Source organism: Chiloscyllium plagiosum, chromosome 26 (genome assembly GCF_004010195.1).
Source record: "Chiloscyllium plagiosum isolate BGI_BamShark_2017 chromosome 26, ASM401019v2, whole genome shotgun sequence".
NCBI lineage: Eukaryota > Metazoa > Chordata > Chondrichthyes > Orectolobiformes > Hemiscylliidae > Chiloscyllium > Chiloscyllium plagiosum.
In genome coordinates, this window is record NC_057735.1 from 43,132,659 (window position 1) to 43,148,403 (window position 15,745).

At 41.1% G+C, this 15,745-nt stretch overlaps 1 protein-coding gene across 1 annotated transcript in view; it reads right to left on the reverse strand.

Annotated features, from left to right (window-relative positions):
• The window catches only part of bcas2 (BCAS2 pre-mRNA processing factor), a 42,472-nt gene that overhangs the window by 20,033 nt on the left and 6,694 nt on the right, over nucleotides 1–15,745 (reverse strand). Inside the window, exons 2-4 of the mRNA XM_043716999.1 lie at nucleotides 15,131–15,223; nucleotides 5,532–5,602; nucleotides 3,545–3,706 (exon numbers count right to left, since the gene is read on the reverse strand). Of these exons, the coding sequence (XP_043572934.1) occupies nucleotides 3,545–3,706; nucleotides 5,532–5,602; nucleotides 15,131–15,223 (326 nt within the window). The remainder of the gene's footprint in view (nucleotides 1–3,544; nucleotides 3,707–5,531; nucleotides 5,603–15,130; nucleotides 15,224–15,745) is intronic.

Below are 15,745 nucleotides of genomic sequence, written 5' to 3' on the forward strand. Positions count from 1 at the left end.
GCAGATGTTCGTCTCCTGTCAAGGTGACATCTTCAGGGCTTTGGAGCCTCCTGTGAAGTGCTGCTGTATTGTGTATTCTGGAATTTATTTGGTTCCATTCTGACTGCTTCCAGTTGCTGGTTCCAGTTGTTCATTGTAGTAGCCAGTATATTGGGTCTAGGTCAATGTGTATGTTGGTGGAGTCGATGGCTGAGTGCCATGCTTCTAGAAATTCTCTGGCGTCTTGTGTTTCGCTTGTCCTCTGATCGTTGTGTTGTCAAATTTGTGGTCCTTGTCATCTATGTGTATAGCTAATGGGGACAGCTGGTCGTGGTGTTTAGTGGCTAGTTGGTGTTTATGGATGTGGACTGCTAGTTGTCTGCCCGTTTGCCCTATATATAGTGCGTTGTGCAGTCTTTGCATGGAATCTTGTAAATTATGTTAGTTTGGTACATGATGGGTATAGAGTCTTTTGTTCTGGTGAGTTGCCGTCTGAGCCTGGCTGTCTGTTTATGGGCTGTCATGAACCCTAGCGGGCGGAGAAGTCTGGCTGTCAGTTCCGAGGCATTTTCTACTATAAGGTAGAGTGATTAATGTGTTGGGTCGTGGCATGTCCTCGTTGCATTGTTTGCCTGTTCGGTATCTGCAGATGAAGTTGCAGGGATATCCATTCTTGGTGAAGACTCTGTGGAGGTGTGTTTTCTCTTCACAGGTCGGGAGTGTTGCAGTGTGTTGTAGCCCTTTTGAACAGAGTCCTAATGCAGCTTCTCTTGCATGTGCTCAGGTTGTTGCTGTTTCAGTTCAGGATCTGGTCCCCGTGTGTGGCTTTCCTGCACACTTTTGTGGTGCATTCACCGTTCCGTGCTCTTTGTACCATCACATCCAGGAATGGGAGTTGATTGTTGGTTTCCTCCCCTCTGGTAAATCTGATACCTATGAGCACGGCGTTGATAATCCGGTGTGTGTTCTCAATTTCTGTTCTCTTAATAATTATAGAATGTCATTCAGGTATCTGATCCAGAGTTTGGGTTGGATTTGTGAGAGGGCTGTTTGCTCCAGTCTTTGCATCACTGCTTCTGCTTTGTGCCCAGAGATGAGTGCGCCCATGGGTGTTCCACTTAAATCATTTAGATGCGAATATAGAAGGCACGGTTCATACGTTTGCAGACGACACCAAAATTGGTGGCATAGTAGACAGTGGAGAAGATTTTCTATTTTACAAAGGGATTTTGATCAAATTGGTCAATAGGCTGAAAAATGGCAGATGGAGTTCAATCTGGATAAATGCGAGGTATTGCATTTTGCTACAAGAGTGAGGCTTGTACAATTAATGGTAGGGCCCTCGACAGTGTTGTCGAACACAGGGACCTAGGGGTGCAGATACATAATTCTTTGAAATTTGCATCATGTATAGACAGGGTAGTTAAAAAGGCATTGGGCATGCTCGCTTTTATTGTTCAGTCCTGAGTATAGGAGTTCGGACGTCATGTTGAGGTTGCACAGGACATTGGAGAGGTCTCTTCTGGAATGCTATGTCAGTTCTGGTTGCTCAGTTATAGGAAGAATATTATCAAGCCGAAGACAGTTCATAGGAGATTTACCAGAATGTTGCCAGGTATTGAAGGCTTGAGTTATAAAGAAAAGTTGATGGGCTGGGACTTTTTTCACTGAAGCATAGGAGGTTGAGAGGCGACCTGATAGAAGTTTACAAAATAACGAGAGGTAATAGATAGAGTTAATGGTAGTTGTCCTTTCCCTAAGATGGGGGATTTCAAGATGGAGGATTTCAAGATGGACGGGCACATTTTTAAGGTGAGAGAAAAGAGATTTAAAAAATACGAGAGGCATTTTTTTTTTTACAGACAGTGGGTCACGTGTGGAATGAACTTCCTGAGGAAGTGGCAGATGTGGGTACAATTGCAACATTTAAAAGACATTTGGATAGATCCATGAATAGGAAAAGTTTGCAGGGATATGGGCCAGGAGCAGGTAAGCAGGATTAGTTTAGTTTGAGATAATGTTTGGCATGGAATGGTTGGACTGAAGGGCCTGTTTCCATGCTATGTAACTTTATAAGTCAGTTAAAAATCACACAACACCAGATTATAGTCCTACAGGTTTAATTGGAAGCACCAGCTTTTCGGAGCGCCGCACACTCATCAGGTGGTTGTGGAGTCCAATTAAAGCTGGTGTTGTGTGATTTTTAAGTTTGTACCCTCCAGTCCAACACCGGCATCTCCAAATCATGATTTATAAGTCAGGAGTGTGATGGAATCCCCACTTGTCTGATGAATGCAGCTCCAACAACATTCAAGAAGTTTGGCATCATCCAGGACAAAACAGGTGATATCACATCCACAAGCATCCACTCCCTCCACCACCAACATTCAGTATACACTGCTGTTACTATCTACACGATGCACTGCAGAAATTCAACAAAGATCTTCAGACTTCACCTTCTAAACCACAACCACTTCCAACTAGAAGGACAAGGATAGCAGATACATAGGGACACTACTACCTACAAATTCCCCTCCAAGCCACTCATCATCCTGACTTGGAAGTATATCAGTGTTTCTTGACTGCCACTGGCTCAAAATCCTGGAATTACCTTCTTAACAGCATTGAGAGTCAACCATCAGCAGGTGAACTGCAACGGTTCAAGAAGCAGCTCACTACTACAGCTCAAGGACAACAATGGACAGGCAATAAATGCCAGCCCAGCCAGCAACGGCAACATCCTTTGAATGAATAATTTTTAAAAATTTCCAAATTCCCCTTCAAGTCGCACCTCATTCTTGTTTGGAAATATACTGTTCGTCCTTCAAAGTCACTGTGCCATAATTTACACAACAGCACAGTCAGAACTTTCATCATGTGGAATGACATGGCTCAAGATACTACTATCTTCAAGGGCAACCAGTTATTCACAGTAAAAAACAAGCTTACTATCACAATGTCTAGATCCTCATTTAAATAAAAACCCTGTTCTGTTATAAGCTATGTAAAATGATGCTTAGATAGTGACAATCTTTTGGGTAAATATATCACCCTGTAAACTCTGAAGCTGTACAGACCATAAAGTGTCAGGTTGGAAGCCTGATCTATCCTGAGTTAAGCTGTGCCAGCCAAGTTTCTGGACTACAACAGTATCATTTCTGAAACTCAGTAAGGGTTGAGAGAGAAAAGTATAACCAGCTTCTGTTTCTAGTTACACTGTGCCTGTAAAACTATTGGTAAGGAGAGTATATGGTGTCCTCTACTGAGTGACACTCAATCTCACAAATGGTCATTTCGGTATATTAGGAGGAAACCAATGGAACTAAACCAGAATAAAATTAGTATCCTAGGAAATACAGTAGAAAGGATGAAACAAATAATCCACAAGCAATGTGGATAGATACCAAAGAAAATACATCTGCATGGTTGTGGAGCCAAATAAGGGAGTGGGCAAAATTAGGTAGTTGCTTCAGAGGTCAAATAGTTTTATACAATTTTACAATATTTATGTCTGTATAAAACAAACGTGCAACAAAAGCTACTTGTAAAGAACAAATCAACATACTCATTATAGACTTTCCATGCATTTGATCCATGCTGTGACATTAGCTCCAAGTTTTCAATTCTCACTGCCTGATGTTCTAGCTGAGCCATGGAGTTGTTCACAGACTCTTGCCATGCAGTGATGTCATTCTTCTGTCCCGAGGATGGGGCAGGCAGCTCATATCTGAAAAACGATAAAACATAGATTCTTCACTTACCCGTTCATCACCAGAAGATGCACACACAAGCCCTCAAACACTTCCATTTGCTGCTACCAACAATCTGCTCACTCACACAAGTAGCTCTTCTTTCTGGGATTCTTGAAATCATAGTTGGATGTTCGTCTAAAGCAATCTATGAGGTGTAGAAACTAACTTTGTGCAAAATCGGCTAACCTAGCTCTAGAGTGAGGTGCTCTCATTCAGAAAGACTAACTCTGTTTCAATTCACCAGCTCCTGATTCAGACTGCAGTTATATTACAACCACAGCAGGAAAGCACCAACTCTTATACATCTGTTCTCTTCAAAAGAAAAGTCTAATCTTGGCTGTTTAACAGAAGGTGACACCAAAGCTGAAATGATGCTATCCTCTTCCGACTACCCCACGTACATACAAGCTTCAGCAGAGGTCAAGAAATCCCTATTATCTTGAGATTTTCAGCACAGAATCCAGCAATAGCAGGCATCATTGAAAAATATTACAGTTAATGAGAGCTTAGATAGGGTGCAGTGGAGATTTAGGAAAATGTTAACAGTGATGAAGCACTACAGTTATCGGGAGACAGCACAAAAAGGTAGGATCATCTCCTAAGAACAAAGGAAGGACAGGGGAGATTAAGCGTATAAAATCACAAAAAGGTTTGATAAACTAAACAGAACTGTTTTAATCGGAAGAAAGGCAAATAACGAGAGGATAAAGGTTCAAACTAAGTTGCCAAAAGAATTAGAGGTAATATATGACTTTTTAAGATACAGTGAACAGGATCATGGCGATGACATGCAGGGCACTACCTAAAGGGTGTCTGAAGCTTAATTAGACCGGCCATAGAAACATCCTGGCTCTAAGATAAGGTCAAAGACTGGGAATTCTGCAACAAGTAATTTGTCTCCTAATTCACCAAAGCTTGTCCATTATTCACAAAACAAAAGTCAGGATTGAGATGGAATACTCTCCAATTCCCTGGATGAATGCAGTCGCAACAACATTTAAGATGATCAATACCATTTTTTTAAAAAATGAGTTCACTTGATCAGCACTACATCCACTATCATAAACATTTGTTTGCCTCCGCTGAGCATCAGTGGTGGAGGAATGTGCACATAAACAAATGCACTGCAGGAAGTGTCCTTTGAAAGCAGCTCCCAAAGCTGTGACCTCTACCACCAAGGTTAAGAACAATAGTTGCATGAAAACACCACCACTTACAAGTTTCCTTCAAAAGATACACAACACTCTAACTTGAAAATATATCATTATTTCTTCACTATCAATGGCTCAAAAAACCTGAAGTTCTTTTCCTAAGAGCACTGTTGTCATGCCTAAACCATATGGACTGCAGCAGTTCAAGAAGATGGTACACCATTAACCTAAGTGCAATTAGGGATTGCCAGTGACAATGGCATCGTGTGGAAAAAAAATTTAAAAGCTGATTCAAAAATACATTTCACAAAAGGAATCTGGAAATATACATTAAGCATAGGAAGTATTATGGAGAAAGAACAGAAGAATGGAACCACTGAATAGCTTTTTCAACAAGCTGGTGTGGGTTCAGCAATGTCCTACTTCTGCTTGAAGCTTGCACCTGCCTTTCCACCAATCATTCTTAGTGTGACTGATTCAGGCAAAGTACACGTTCCACAGTTTCTTCCAATTGGCTACCAATCTTAAGAAAATGAATTGCAGCAACTAAATTTTAAAGGCTAAGTCACTGATATTATATTTCACACATTCCAGGAAGACTGTTGCTACCCCCTTTATTTACATTTTCGTGGCAAACCTGCAAACTCACCTTTTCATACTGAGTAGCTCCATTGGTTGGCGAGCTGCCAATCGCTCAAATTCATTCCTCATGATCTCAGTCTGTAAGAAGTTAAACAAAAATCCATTAGCCTTTAAGACACGCATAATCATCGCACTGAGAGCACAGCATTTTCCTGTGGTGCAGAATCAATGAATCATACATGATTGAAAAGGATAAATGAATCCTTTACATACTTCCTGTAGAGCAGTTGTTGTACTGCACTACACTGCTAGTTATTTTATAAAGACTGAACTTAGCAAAATAGCAAAACAACTGTTAACAGGGTTCTGGTTTGGTTCATTGTTGTGAATATGGTTGCTGCAGGATCTAAAACAATTTACAAGAACACCTAGGGGAAGATCAGGAGAATTTTCTGTTCCTGACAGGGAGTTACAGGTCTGGAACACAAAGCCTGAAATGATGGTGGAAGCAGCTTCATTAGTATTTGCAAAAGAAAACTGAGATATGTACCAAAAGAAATGACAAGGCTATGGGCAAAGAGGGAGCATAGGACTAATAGAATAGCTCTTTCAAAAAAGTGGCAAGGCACAATGGATCAATTGACTTCCAAGTGGGCTGCAAGATGCCATGATCACAGTTTTATATGGTTATACTATGCTTCAAATCTGAAAAATGACTAAGGTCACACAATCACTACTCTCTCAATGCAACTACAAACCAACAATAAATCCCACTTGCTAACATCACCCACTCAGAATAAAATAAAATTCTTTTGACTGAGGCACTTCATATGAAAGGATTTGCGGCAAGTTTTACCCTGCCAATATGAAGCAGCAACATCCACTGGCTCCAGCTCTGTAAGTCAAAATGCAGCAAGTAAAGACATGATACTGTAAAATATAAAGTGAATACACGAGCTTACTGGAAATCATATTTCCAAAAATGACAAAACTGCAAAGTGAAAGAAAATCAAAGAAGTTCTTTCAAAAGCAAAAAGTTCAACATTGTTTGTAGGATTATATTTTCTACATCTGCATGAATGGGAGAATAACATCCTCATGCATCTTCAACATGAAAAGTAAATGGATCAGTCAAATGTCTCAAACATTAACAGCTTTTATATAGTGTGTTGACTAGCTCAAATTGCCCAATCATCAAAAGATTAATCACCAGAAACCAACTTCTTAACCTATATAAAAAAAACTCTTCAACAACCAGTAACTCTGCCATCCACCTCACTATGAATTCTCACCTCCAACTAGCTGAGCATGTCTGCTGGTGCTGAGACCATAGTTTTTCGGCAGCACAGTTAGGCAGACCACTCTGGTTATTCAATGCATCTCAGTCTTCAGCAGTAAACTATTTAATTGTGGCCTCAATTCTCTGCGACCGGAACAACCCTCAAGGAAAAAGTTACCCTCCTCAGCTGGAACTGCATTTTCACTTGCGCAATGAAAACAACAGGTGGCAAGTTCTATTGCAATGATGTGTGCTTCAATATTGGTATTAAGGGACAGCATTGTTTCAATTCATCAGATCACACCATACCGCACTGTGACAGTTAAGCACAGTACTACTGCAGGACCATCTGCAGTCATCTTATGATATACATGTTAAGTTAAATAAAAGTACTTCTTAAAGTCTTTGGGGGAGGGGGAGAAAGAAAATCTACACATTAATAAAATGGCTATACTCTGTTGCTAATGATCATTCTTTGAAGACGTCAACACCAGTGTGCTTATGTCTGGTGATGTTTAGCCCACCATATTTCCAATGGATCTTACATTTTCATTTGTTATTTTGAGAGTAGAATTGCCCTGCCATTTACAGAAGAAGAAGAAGATGATCCTAACTGTTCTATCACCATTTAAAAGAAAGAAAATTCGATTTAGGTGGAAAACTGCTCCTGTACCTGGTGGACGACATTTAATATAGAGCTGGCACAACAAGAGAATACATTCTAGGTCCTACTTTAATGTCGGACGAGGGGGAAAAAGATACAAATTCTGCTGCCGTACTTCAGAAACCGGGCACAAAAAAATTAAACTCGCATTCCAGGACAGAAATGAAGGAATGCTGCACCACTGGAGGTGCTACCTTTCAGATATCAATTAAATTGGAGCCTACCAGCCGGCAAGGTGAATAAAAATGATTCCATGGACTTTGTGTGAAGAGGAGCAGCGTGTTACCTATTGTGCCCTAGTCAACAGTTCTTACATATCAAGATCACATACAGATTACTTGATCTCTAAGACAGGAGTGATCGCTTGTAAGGAGTTTTCAGCCCTTCTGCATCGATGCACCTTTACAGGAGATATTGAAGATTGTTCTTGCATCGTTACACCAATAAGCCAGAGCATCTTCCATTGTCAAGCCTTAGGCCTTAAGTTGCTGTGGTCTGTTGGGCTCTGAAACTTCTAACTATTAGTACCCACAACTTGAGGCCTCAGGACCCGTAAGTTTCAAACAAGCAGCAGAATCAGGCTCCAGGCAAGCTGAGCCGAGGTTATGCTGCTGGAAAAGTACAGGTCAGGCAGCATCCGAGGAGGTGGAGAATCGACTTTTGGAGCATAAGCCCTTCATCAGGAATTGATCTGACCTCCAGCATCTGCAGTTCTCCTGCTCGTCGGATGCTGCCTGACCTGCTATGCTTTTCCAGCGCCACACTCTCGATTCTGATCTCCAGCATCTCCAGTCCTCACTTTCTACATCCAGGCAAGCTGAGAGGCAAGCAGTCTCAGGATCCAACATGCTTCAGGCTACGAAACAAATCAAAGCACTTTTAAATATAAAGCATTTTCTGAGGAAAACATCAGAGGCTCAAATCAGTAGTTAACCCTCTAATTAGAGTCCAGGCCTTTTGTTTTACCAGTCAAGGACAACTACAGTCAGAACTGGTGGATCTCAGATTTCAGTGGATCTTTAAACTAAATGAGTGTGGATCATCTTCCCATTGTCATTGTAACATCCTCAGCCATACTGTAATATCTGCTATGATGAAAGTATACGAAACATGAGTTCTAAAGTAGAGGCGATGGCTTTTTGCTCTTCAGTTCTGGGAAGGTGACTTTTCAAGGGTCAGAAGATAGCTTTTTTTTTAAAGCAGTGAGTCATAGCATTTCCAAGAAATCATGTGACTTAAGACAAGACAAACTACATGGTTAAATAGTTGATGAAATATTTTTTAAGTTGAATTCTCATGATGTGGAGTAACTAACCCAAATGCCAGATTAGCAGCTGGCAAATGCAGACTTGGCTGGTAATGCTTATTGGCCATAACTGGCCTGAGGAATATTTTGCATAGGTGACATCACTGTACCCAATGATGCCACTGCCAGCATCATTGTACATAGGCTGCCCCACCTTTCTTTCATGATAGCTGGCTTTTAAAAGTGACAATCAATGCTCTGGCTTTTTCACCTCATACTCCAGCCTGGTTCCTCATGTTCAGACAATCTAGCATGGGAAAGAAACTGGCCATTCAGAAGGTAATCACAGGGGGTATGCATTTAAGGTGAGGGGGGCAAGTTCAAAAGAGGTATGAAATATGTTCTTTTTACTCAGAGTGGTAAGAGTGTGGAACACACCGCCGGGGGAGTGATGGAGACAGATACATTAGAGGCATTTAAGGCACTTCTAGATAAACATGTGAATTTGCAAGAAATGGAGAGATATGGACCATGGGTATTCAGGAGAGATGAGTTTAATTTGGTGTCATGTTCGGCAGAATATTGTGGGCCAAAGTGCCCGTTCCTGTGTTGTCAGGATTGTGCTATGTGATTATATTGGTACTGCCATCTTTGTGACAGACAGTTGCTGCCGCCACCCCATTGCTGGGCAGTCACGTTTCACCGCAGTACTGTGTTCCTGCCAGTGCATGCTTCTTGCTCCACCTGGTGGACGTGCTCACAATAAAGGCAATCTTTAAGATCAGGGAAAGAAGGACAGGTCAGAGTCCATAAAACCAGGCGTTCAGTTCATACTATATGATACAGTCACAGATGTACAGCACAGAAACAGACCCTTCGGTCCAACTCATCCATGCCAATCAGATATCCTAACCTAATCTAGTCCTATTTGCCAGCACTTGGCCCAGGTCTCTCTAAACCCTTCCCCCTATTCATACACCCATCCAGATGCCTTTTAATATGTTGTAATTGTACTAGTCTCTACCACTTCCTCTGGCAGCTCATTCCATAACACACCGCCCTCTGCATGAAAAAGTTGCCCCTTAGGTCCATTTTTCATCTTTCCCTTCTCACCTTAAACCAATAGGAAGGGAATTCTCCAATTTCAAATAACCGTCATCGCCATCCCCCGACTCTCTTCCCAGCCCCTCCCTCTCCCTTCCACTCTTCCCAGCCACCTACCAGATTCATTCCGCCCATTGACCAACCAGATCGTACTCTCTGCCTGTCTTAACCTATCCCCACTTCACCATCCTGCCACAGCCACCCTGTTTATCCGCAGCTCCCCCTGCACCCACCCCCAATCCTGAGGAAGGGTGAAACGTCGACTTTTCCACCTCATGGCTGATCATTGAAAACTCCTACTTGAAAACACAATGCTTTGACTTAAGCCACTTTCTGTGGTAGTGACTGCCACAGGTTCACCAGTCTCTAGAATTTCTCATCTGTCTTGAAAGATTTACCCCTTATTTTTAAATTATGACCACCAGTTCTGGACTCCCCCACCTTCAGGAACATCCTTTCTACATATAAATGACTGTACTGTTAGAATTTTATTGGTTTCCAAGAGACTCAAACACACACTCCACTCCCATTGTTCTGAAGTTCAGTGAATACAATCTTAACAGATTCAATCTCTCCACATATGTTAGTCCTACCATCCTAGGAATCAATATGGTAAACCTTTGCTGGACTGCCTCTACAATAAAACAGTCTTTCTCAGATAAGGAGACCAAAATTGTACACAACATTCCAGGTATGACCTCGTGAATGCCTTGTATACTTTCAAACAAGACATCCTTGTTCGTATACTTTAACCTTCTCGCTATCAAGGCCAAAATACAGTTTACCTTCATTACTGCCTGCTGCATCTACACGCTTACTTTCACCAACTGGTGCAGGAGGATATCCTGGTCACGTTGAGTATTCCCCTCTCTCAATTCACAGCCATTGAAACTATAATCTGCCTTCCTACTTTTGCTATCAAAGTGGACAATCTCACATCTCTCCACATTAGACTGCATCATCTACGATGCATTTGCTCACTCACTCAACCTGTCCAAACCACACTGCAACACCTCTGTATCATCCTTGACACAAAGAACTCTAGAAGAGTGGGCTTCATCTGAAAATTGAGAGATTATATTTAGATTCCCCCATCTAAAATCAGAAACATACATTGTGGATAGCTAAGTACTGATTCTCCAAGCTACCCTACTCATCACTGCTTGCTATTCAGAAAAAGACTCCTTTATGTCCACTCTTTGTTTCCTGTCAGCCAACCAATTTTCTATCCATCTCAATATGTTACCTCAAAACCCATACACTTTATTTCACATATTAATCACTTGTGTGGGACTATGTGATTTATTTGGAGTTTCAGAAGACTTTCAACAACCACTGGCTCCCTGATCACTTCTTCTAGTTACATCTCGAAGAATTTCAATCGATTTGTCAAGCACGATTTCCCTTTTGTACCTCCATGCTGTGCTGATACTCCCACTGCTCTCTAATTGTTCTTGATAATCATCTCTAGCATCTTCTCCATAGAGTCATAGAGATGTCAGACTCACTTGCCTATAACTCTGGGTTTTCTCTCTACTTCCCTTTTTTAAATAGTGGTGTTACATTTGCTACCCTCCAATCTGTAGGAACTGTTCCAAAGTCTAAAGAATCTTGGAAGATATCCTCCTAGGCATCCATTATTTTGAAGGCCACTTCCTTATGTACTCTGGAATTTAAATAATCAGGCTCTGGGGATTTATCAGCCCTCAGCCCCATCAATTTCTCCAAAAATATTTTTCAACTAATACAGATGTGCTTCAGTTTCTTTCTCTCATTATAACAACTTCACTATCATAATTTCTGGTACATTATTTGTCCTCCTATAAGGAGACAGAAGTCAAGTATGAATTGAGCTCATCAGCCATTTCTTTGTTCTCTATTATAAATTCCTCAGTTTCTGACTTTAAGGAACCTGCATTAGTTTTCACCATCTTTTCCATTTTACATACCGACAAAAATTTATACAGTCAGCTCTTGCGTTCCCACAAACTTAGTCTCTATTTTCCCCTTCTGAACATTCACTTCTTAATTGAAAGACAAATTAAAACATTAGAGGCCTTCTGCTACTGACTACCATAGTAACCAAATCTCAAAAGTGAACATTGCAATCTATCAAGTCAGGTTTTCCTCTGGATTCCAACACTACCACCAGCTGGGATTACAACACAACTTTGGGAACTGGGCCAACTGAATCTTTATCCCTTACTTCACCATGGCAGATTACCTGAAGATGCTGGGAATATGGTTCAGATGGACCAGGGTGTGCACAAAAGCGTATCACAAAGATGAGGCAGAAATTGGGCTTACGGGAATACTGCTCCCTCTCCACTGCAGGGTAAAAATCTGGTAATCTGGTGGGAGGTACTTGACAGTATTGGTGCACGTGGTTCAGGTTTGATCTATTGCCCAAGCTTGTGCCTTTGCAGTCACCCAAGCCATCTTCCACTTCATCTGGAGGTCAAAGATGGACTGTGTCCGCAGGGATACAATGTACAAAGCTCTGGATGGATGGGTGGGTGGGTGAGTTTAAGGTACTCAATGCTGCCTGCATCTTGATAGCCACTGTGTAGCTGCAACAAGCTGTGTGTACACCCTTGGCACCCAGACAACAAGTATCACAATGTACTGAGGTTCTACCTAGTGTTGCACGGAATGGATCTGGCCTCATTACCATGGAATGCTCTGAACACTTAGACTATTCTGTATCATCTGACCCTTGTAGAAAAACTTACAAAGGAAAACACCTTTGAGCACATCCATCAGGCAGTGGTCAGCACGTAATGTGCTGGAGCCCATGCGAGGAAAGGGAGGCTTGATCCTTTTAGGTGGTTCCCTGAGGAGACTGTCAAAGCCATTTGGCCAAATGCCTCAACACCAAACCTAGCCAATGAGAATCAAGGGGTAGTGTGGCAGATGGTGAGATCTGCCCATCAGATCCTTCATGTAATCCATGCACCATCATGAGCTGCACTCAAAGCGCTGTACTGGAGGAGACCCAGTCAAACATCTCTTTCTAGAACATACCTTTGCAAAGGAAGGCTGGAGAAAGAAGCAGTACTTTTTGTTCAGATTCAGCCCAAGCAGCTCCATAATGCAGGAGTCTGTGCTCAAAAGTTCATTCCCAAGACACATACCAAGATAAACAATTACTATACCAGGAGGACCAACAATTCAGTGAAAGATGCTCTTTGGTCTGCCCGAAATTTGTTGGTCTTCCAGCATAAATAGGTGAACCTGACCAAGTGTTGCAGACTGGCACATTCAAAGGTCCAAGAGTAATGGCTGAGGGACGCAGGGCAACTGCCACCAAAGTAGTAAGGAAAGACCACCGTCTAAAGTCTTTCTTCCAAAATATAATGAGGGTCTGTTCAGTTGTCAGACTCCTAAATGCCTCAAAATGAATGTAAATGGTTTCCTGCATGAGAAGAAAATGCCTGTTTTTACAACATACAGGTAGCTGTGAAAATTGTCAAAGTTTAATGTGTAGTTGTTTTTTTTTCTTTGGAAAGACTGCACACAACTGTTTTAGGACCTTTGTACATATTTGCAATATCTTTATGAATAAATACTATTTTATCAATAAAAACAATTGCAACATCCAATTTGTTGCCTGACTGCCTGGACCAAACTACACATTCTGCAGAATTTACTTTACTCTACAGCATGGGTATGATCAAATTACATTTCCAAAGGAAACCGTTAGATGTGCCTCGCCCTCTCCAACAGGAGGCATCGCGACCATCTTCATGTGGAGAAATTAGTTAAGGAGAATAAGGGAAAGCGTGTGTGAATTATGCAAGCACAAACTAGATTAGATGACAGGTGGTTTTCATTTCATAGAAGGTCATTAACATTTGGAAGAAGTTGCCAGCTCAAGCAATGAATATGGCGAAAAGTCAAAAGGGAGCTAGACAAGTTCTGGAACGAGGTTAATAGTACGGCAAATAAAAGATAGTTGTGATATTAAAAGGAGAAGAACTTATCAGAAATTTGTATCTAGATTAGTATTATTATTTGTTTGTTTAAAGCCTGATCTTGATCTCTTTCAGTTCACGTACATTAGTTGATGGAAGGTGAAGGGAAATCATAATGTTGCAATGATCTGATCTTTTCAAATACTCATGTAACTGCTTTGGTCCAATCTATTATTTGCATTTTAGTGAGTTCTGTTACAGTCAAAACTAAACAGTTCCCTGTGGTACTCCTGCTCAAGGATGACTTATTTTGCCATAGACTGCTACCGATTGTACTTCAACTTCTTATATTTCAATCAGCAAGTCCCTTTTGGGTATAGAAATTTCACATCAGCGCAGTCTTTCTTCTTTGAAGGTGCAGGTTTTGAAGTTCCTAGAGTCCGTGGTCAGTTGTTGAGACAAACGGGTTGGAGCAGCTGAATACTTACCAGCCCTTCCAGGCCCTGCATGACATATCTAACTGGGAAACCTGCACTATTAGGAAGGTATTGGAGTCAGCAACTTTTCTGAGAAAAGGCTCCAGAGAAAAGGCTAAGCAACAGTGGGTGATTCTCTCCTTCTCCCCATCTGATGTAGTTTGGAAAAAGGCATGTCCTCCTCAGAGACCTCCAACGCAGAAGGAAAATCAAAACTGTGGCTTTGGTGATAATCAATGACACTTGGGACAAATCCACCAGCCCACTCCTGGACCAGAGTGTATGTCCTTTCATTTGGGAAAAATACAAAAGGAAAAACTGACCAGTAAACATCCTAACTGTTTGATTTCCTTTTGCTCACACCTTCAAAGGATAAATGAATTCAAACAAAGATGGAAACATGTATTATAGATTGCATGGACCTTAACCTCACCATTAGACATTTTCACCCACATAGTTACTAGAATTGTCTCCCACATCTCCAGGTTAGAACAGCATCGCAACTCCTATAATAGCCTAACTTCACCCCAGGTAACAACTGAGATTATAAGACTATATTTCAAACTGCTGTGCTTGCAATTATATTTTACTTCACTGCCTCCCTAGATGATGGAGAAAGGAATCTTAAAATGGGTCAATTGGTAAATGCACTGCACACATTCATACTGCCCAAAAGAAAGTCTCAGGTCAGTTCTGACTTAAGCAGGTTAACACTTGAACAAATGTGTTTGTACAGTAGGACTGACCAGAGAAAGTGCATTCCTCATTTTAAATGTAGTTTGCAGCATTCACAAACAATAAATAGCCACTTGGATAAAATACCAAACATTGCCAACAGCTTGCAGTTCGCATTCTTGCACTCTTATTTTTGTGCACGTTAACATCTGCACAACATTCTCTGACAGCTTTTTACCTTATTAGAAAATGCAATGTTGGTATCACAATGCTCAAATATCAAGTGAATACGTGCAATAAAGACTCACTTCAAATGCTGAATAGTCAGGTGTAGGCAAATAGCTCAGATAGTTTTTTGTAGGTCGATAACGTCTAGTCTCTTCCTCTACCAGCGCAGCTGCCTGAAAAACATGGAATTAATGTGAGAACATAAATATTAAATGGCCCTCCATTCATCCTTGCACAAATGCTTTAAAGCATATCAGAATGGAAGTCACAAAATCTACCCAGTGCTAGATGCAAAGAACATACCAACCTTTTGTAGAGCATAAACTTCTGTCACTCGTACCAAACTCAAAGTCTGGACAGTTGAAAACTAAAGAGAAATGCGGTTCAACTTGGGTTTAGATTATGTAGAATATTTAGTGCAATTAGTTTTAATCAGACAGTACATTTAGGATTCTGAGTATATTACATTTGCAAGTTAAATGAATTGCGCTTAACTATTCTATATTGGAAATCTTTATCCTTTGAATTTTACATTGTTTCCTTTGTAGTTGATATGCATTCCATTTCTTATAATAGAAGAAAGTGAGGTCTGCAGATGCTGGAGATCAGAGCTGAAAATGTGTTGCTGGAAAAGCGCAGCAGGTCAGGCAGCATACAAGGAACAGGAGAATCGACGTTTCGGGCATGAGCACTTC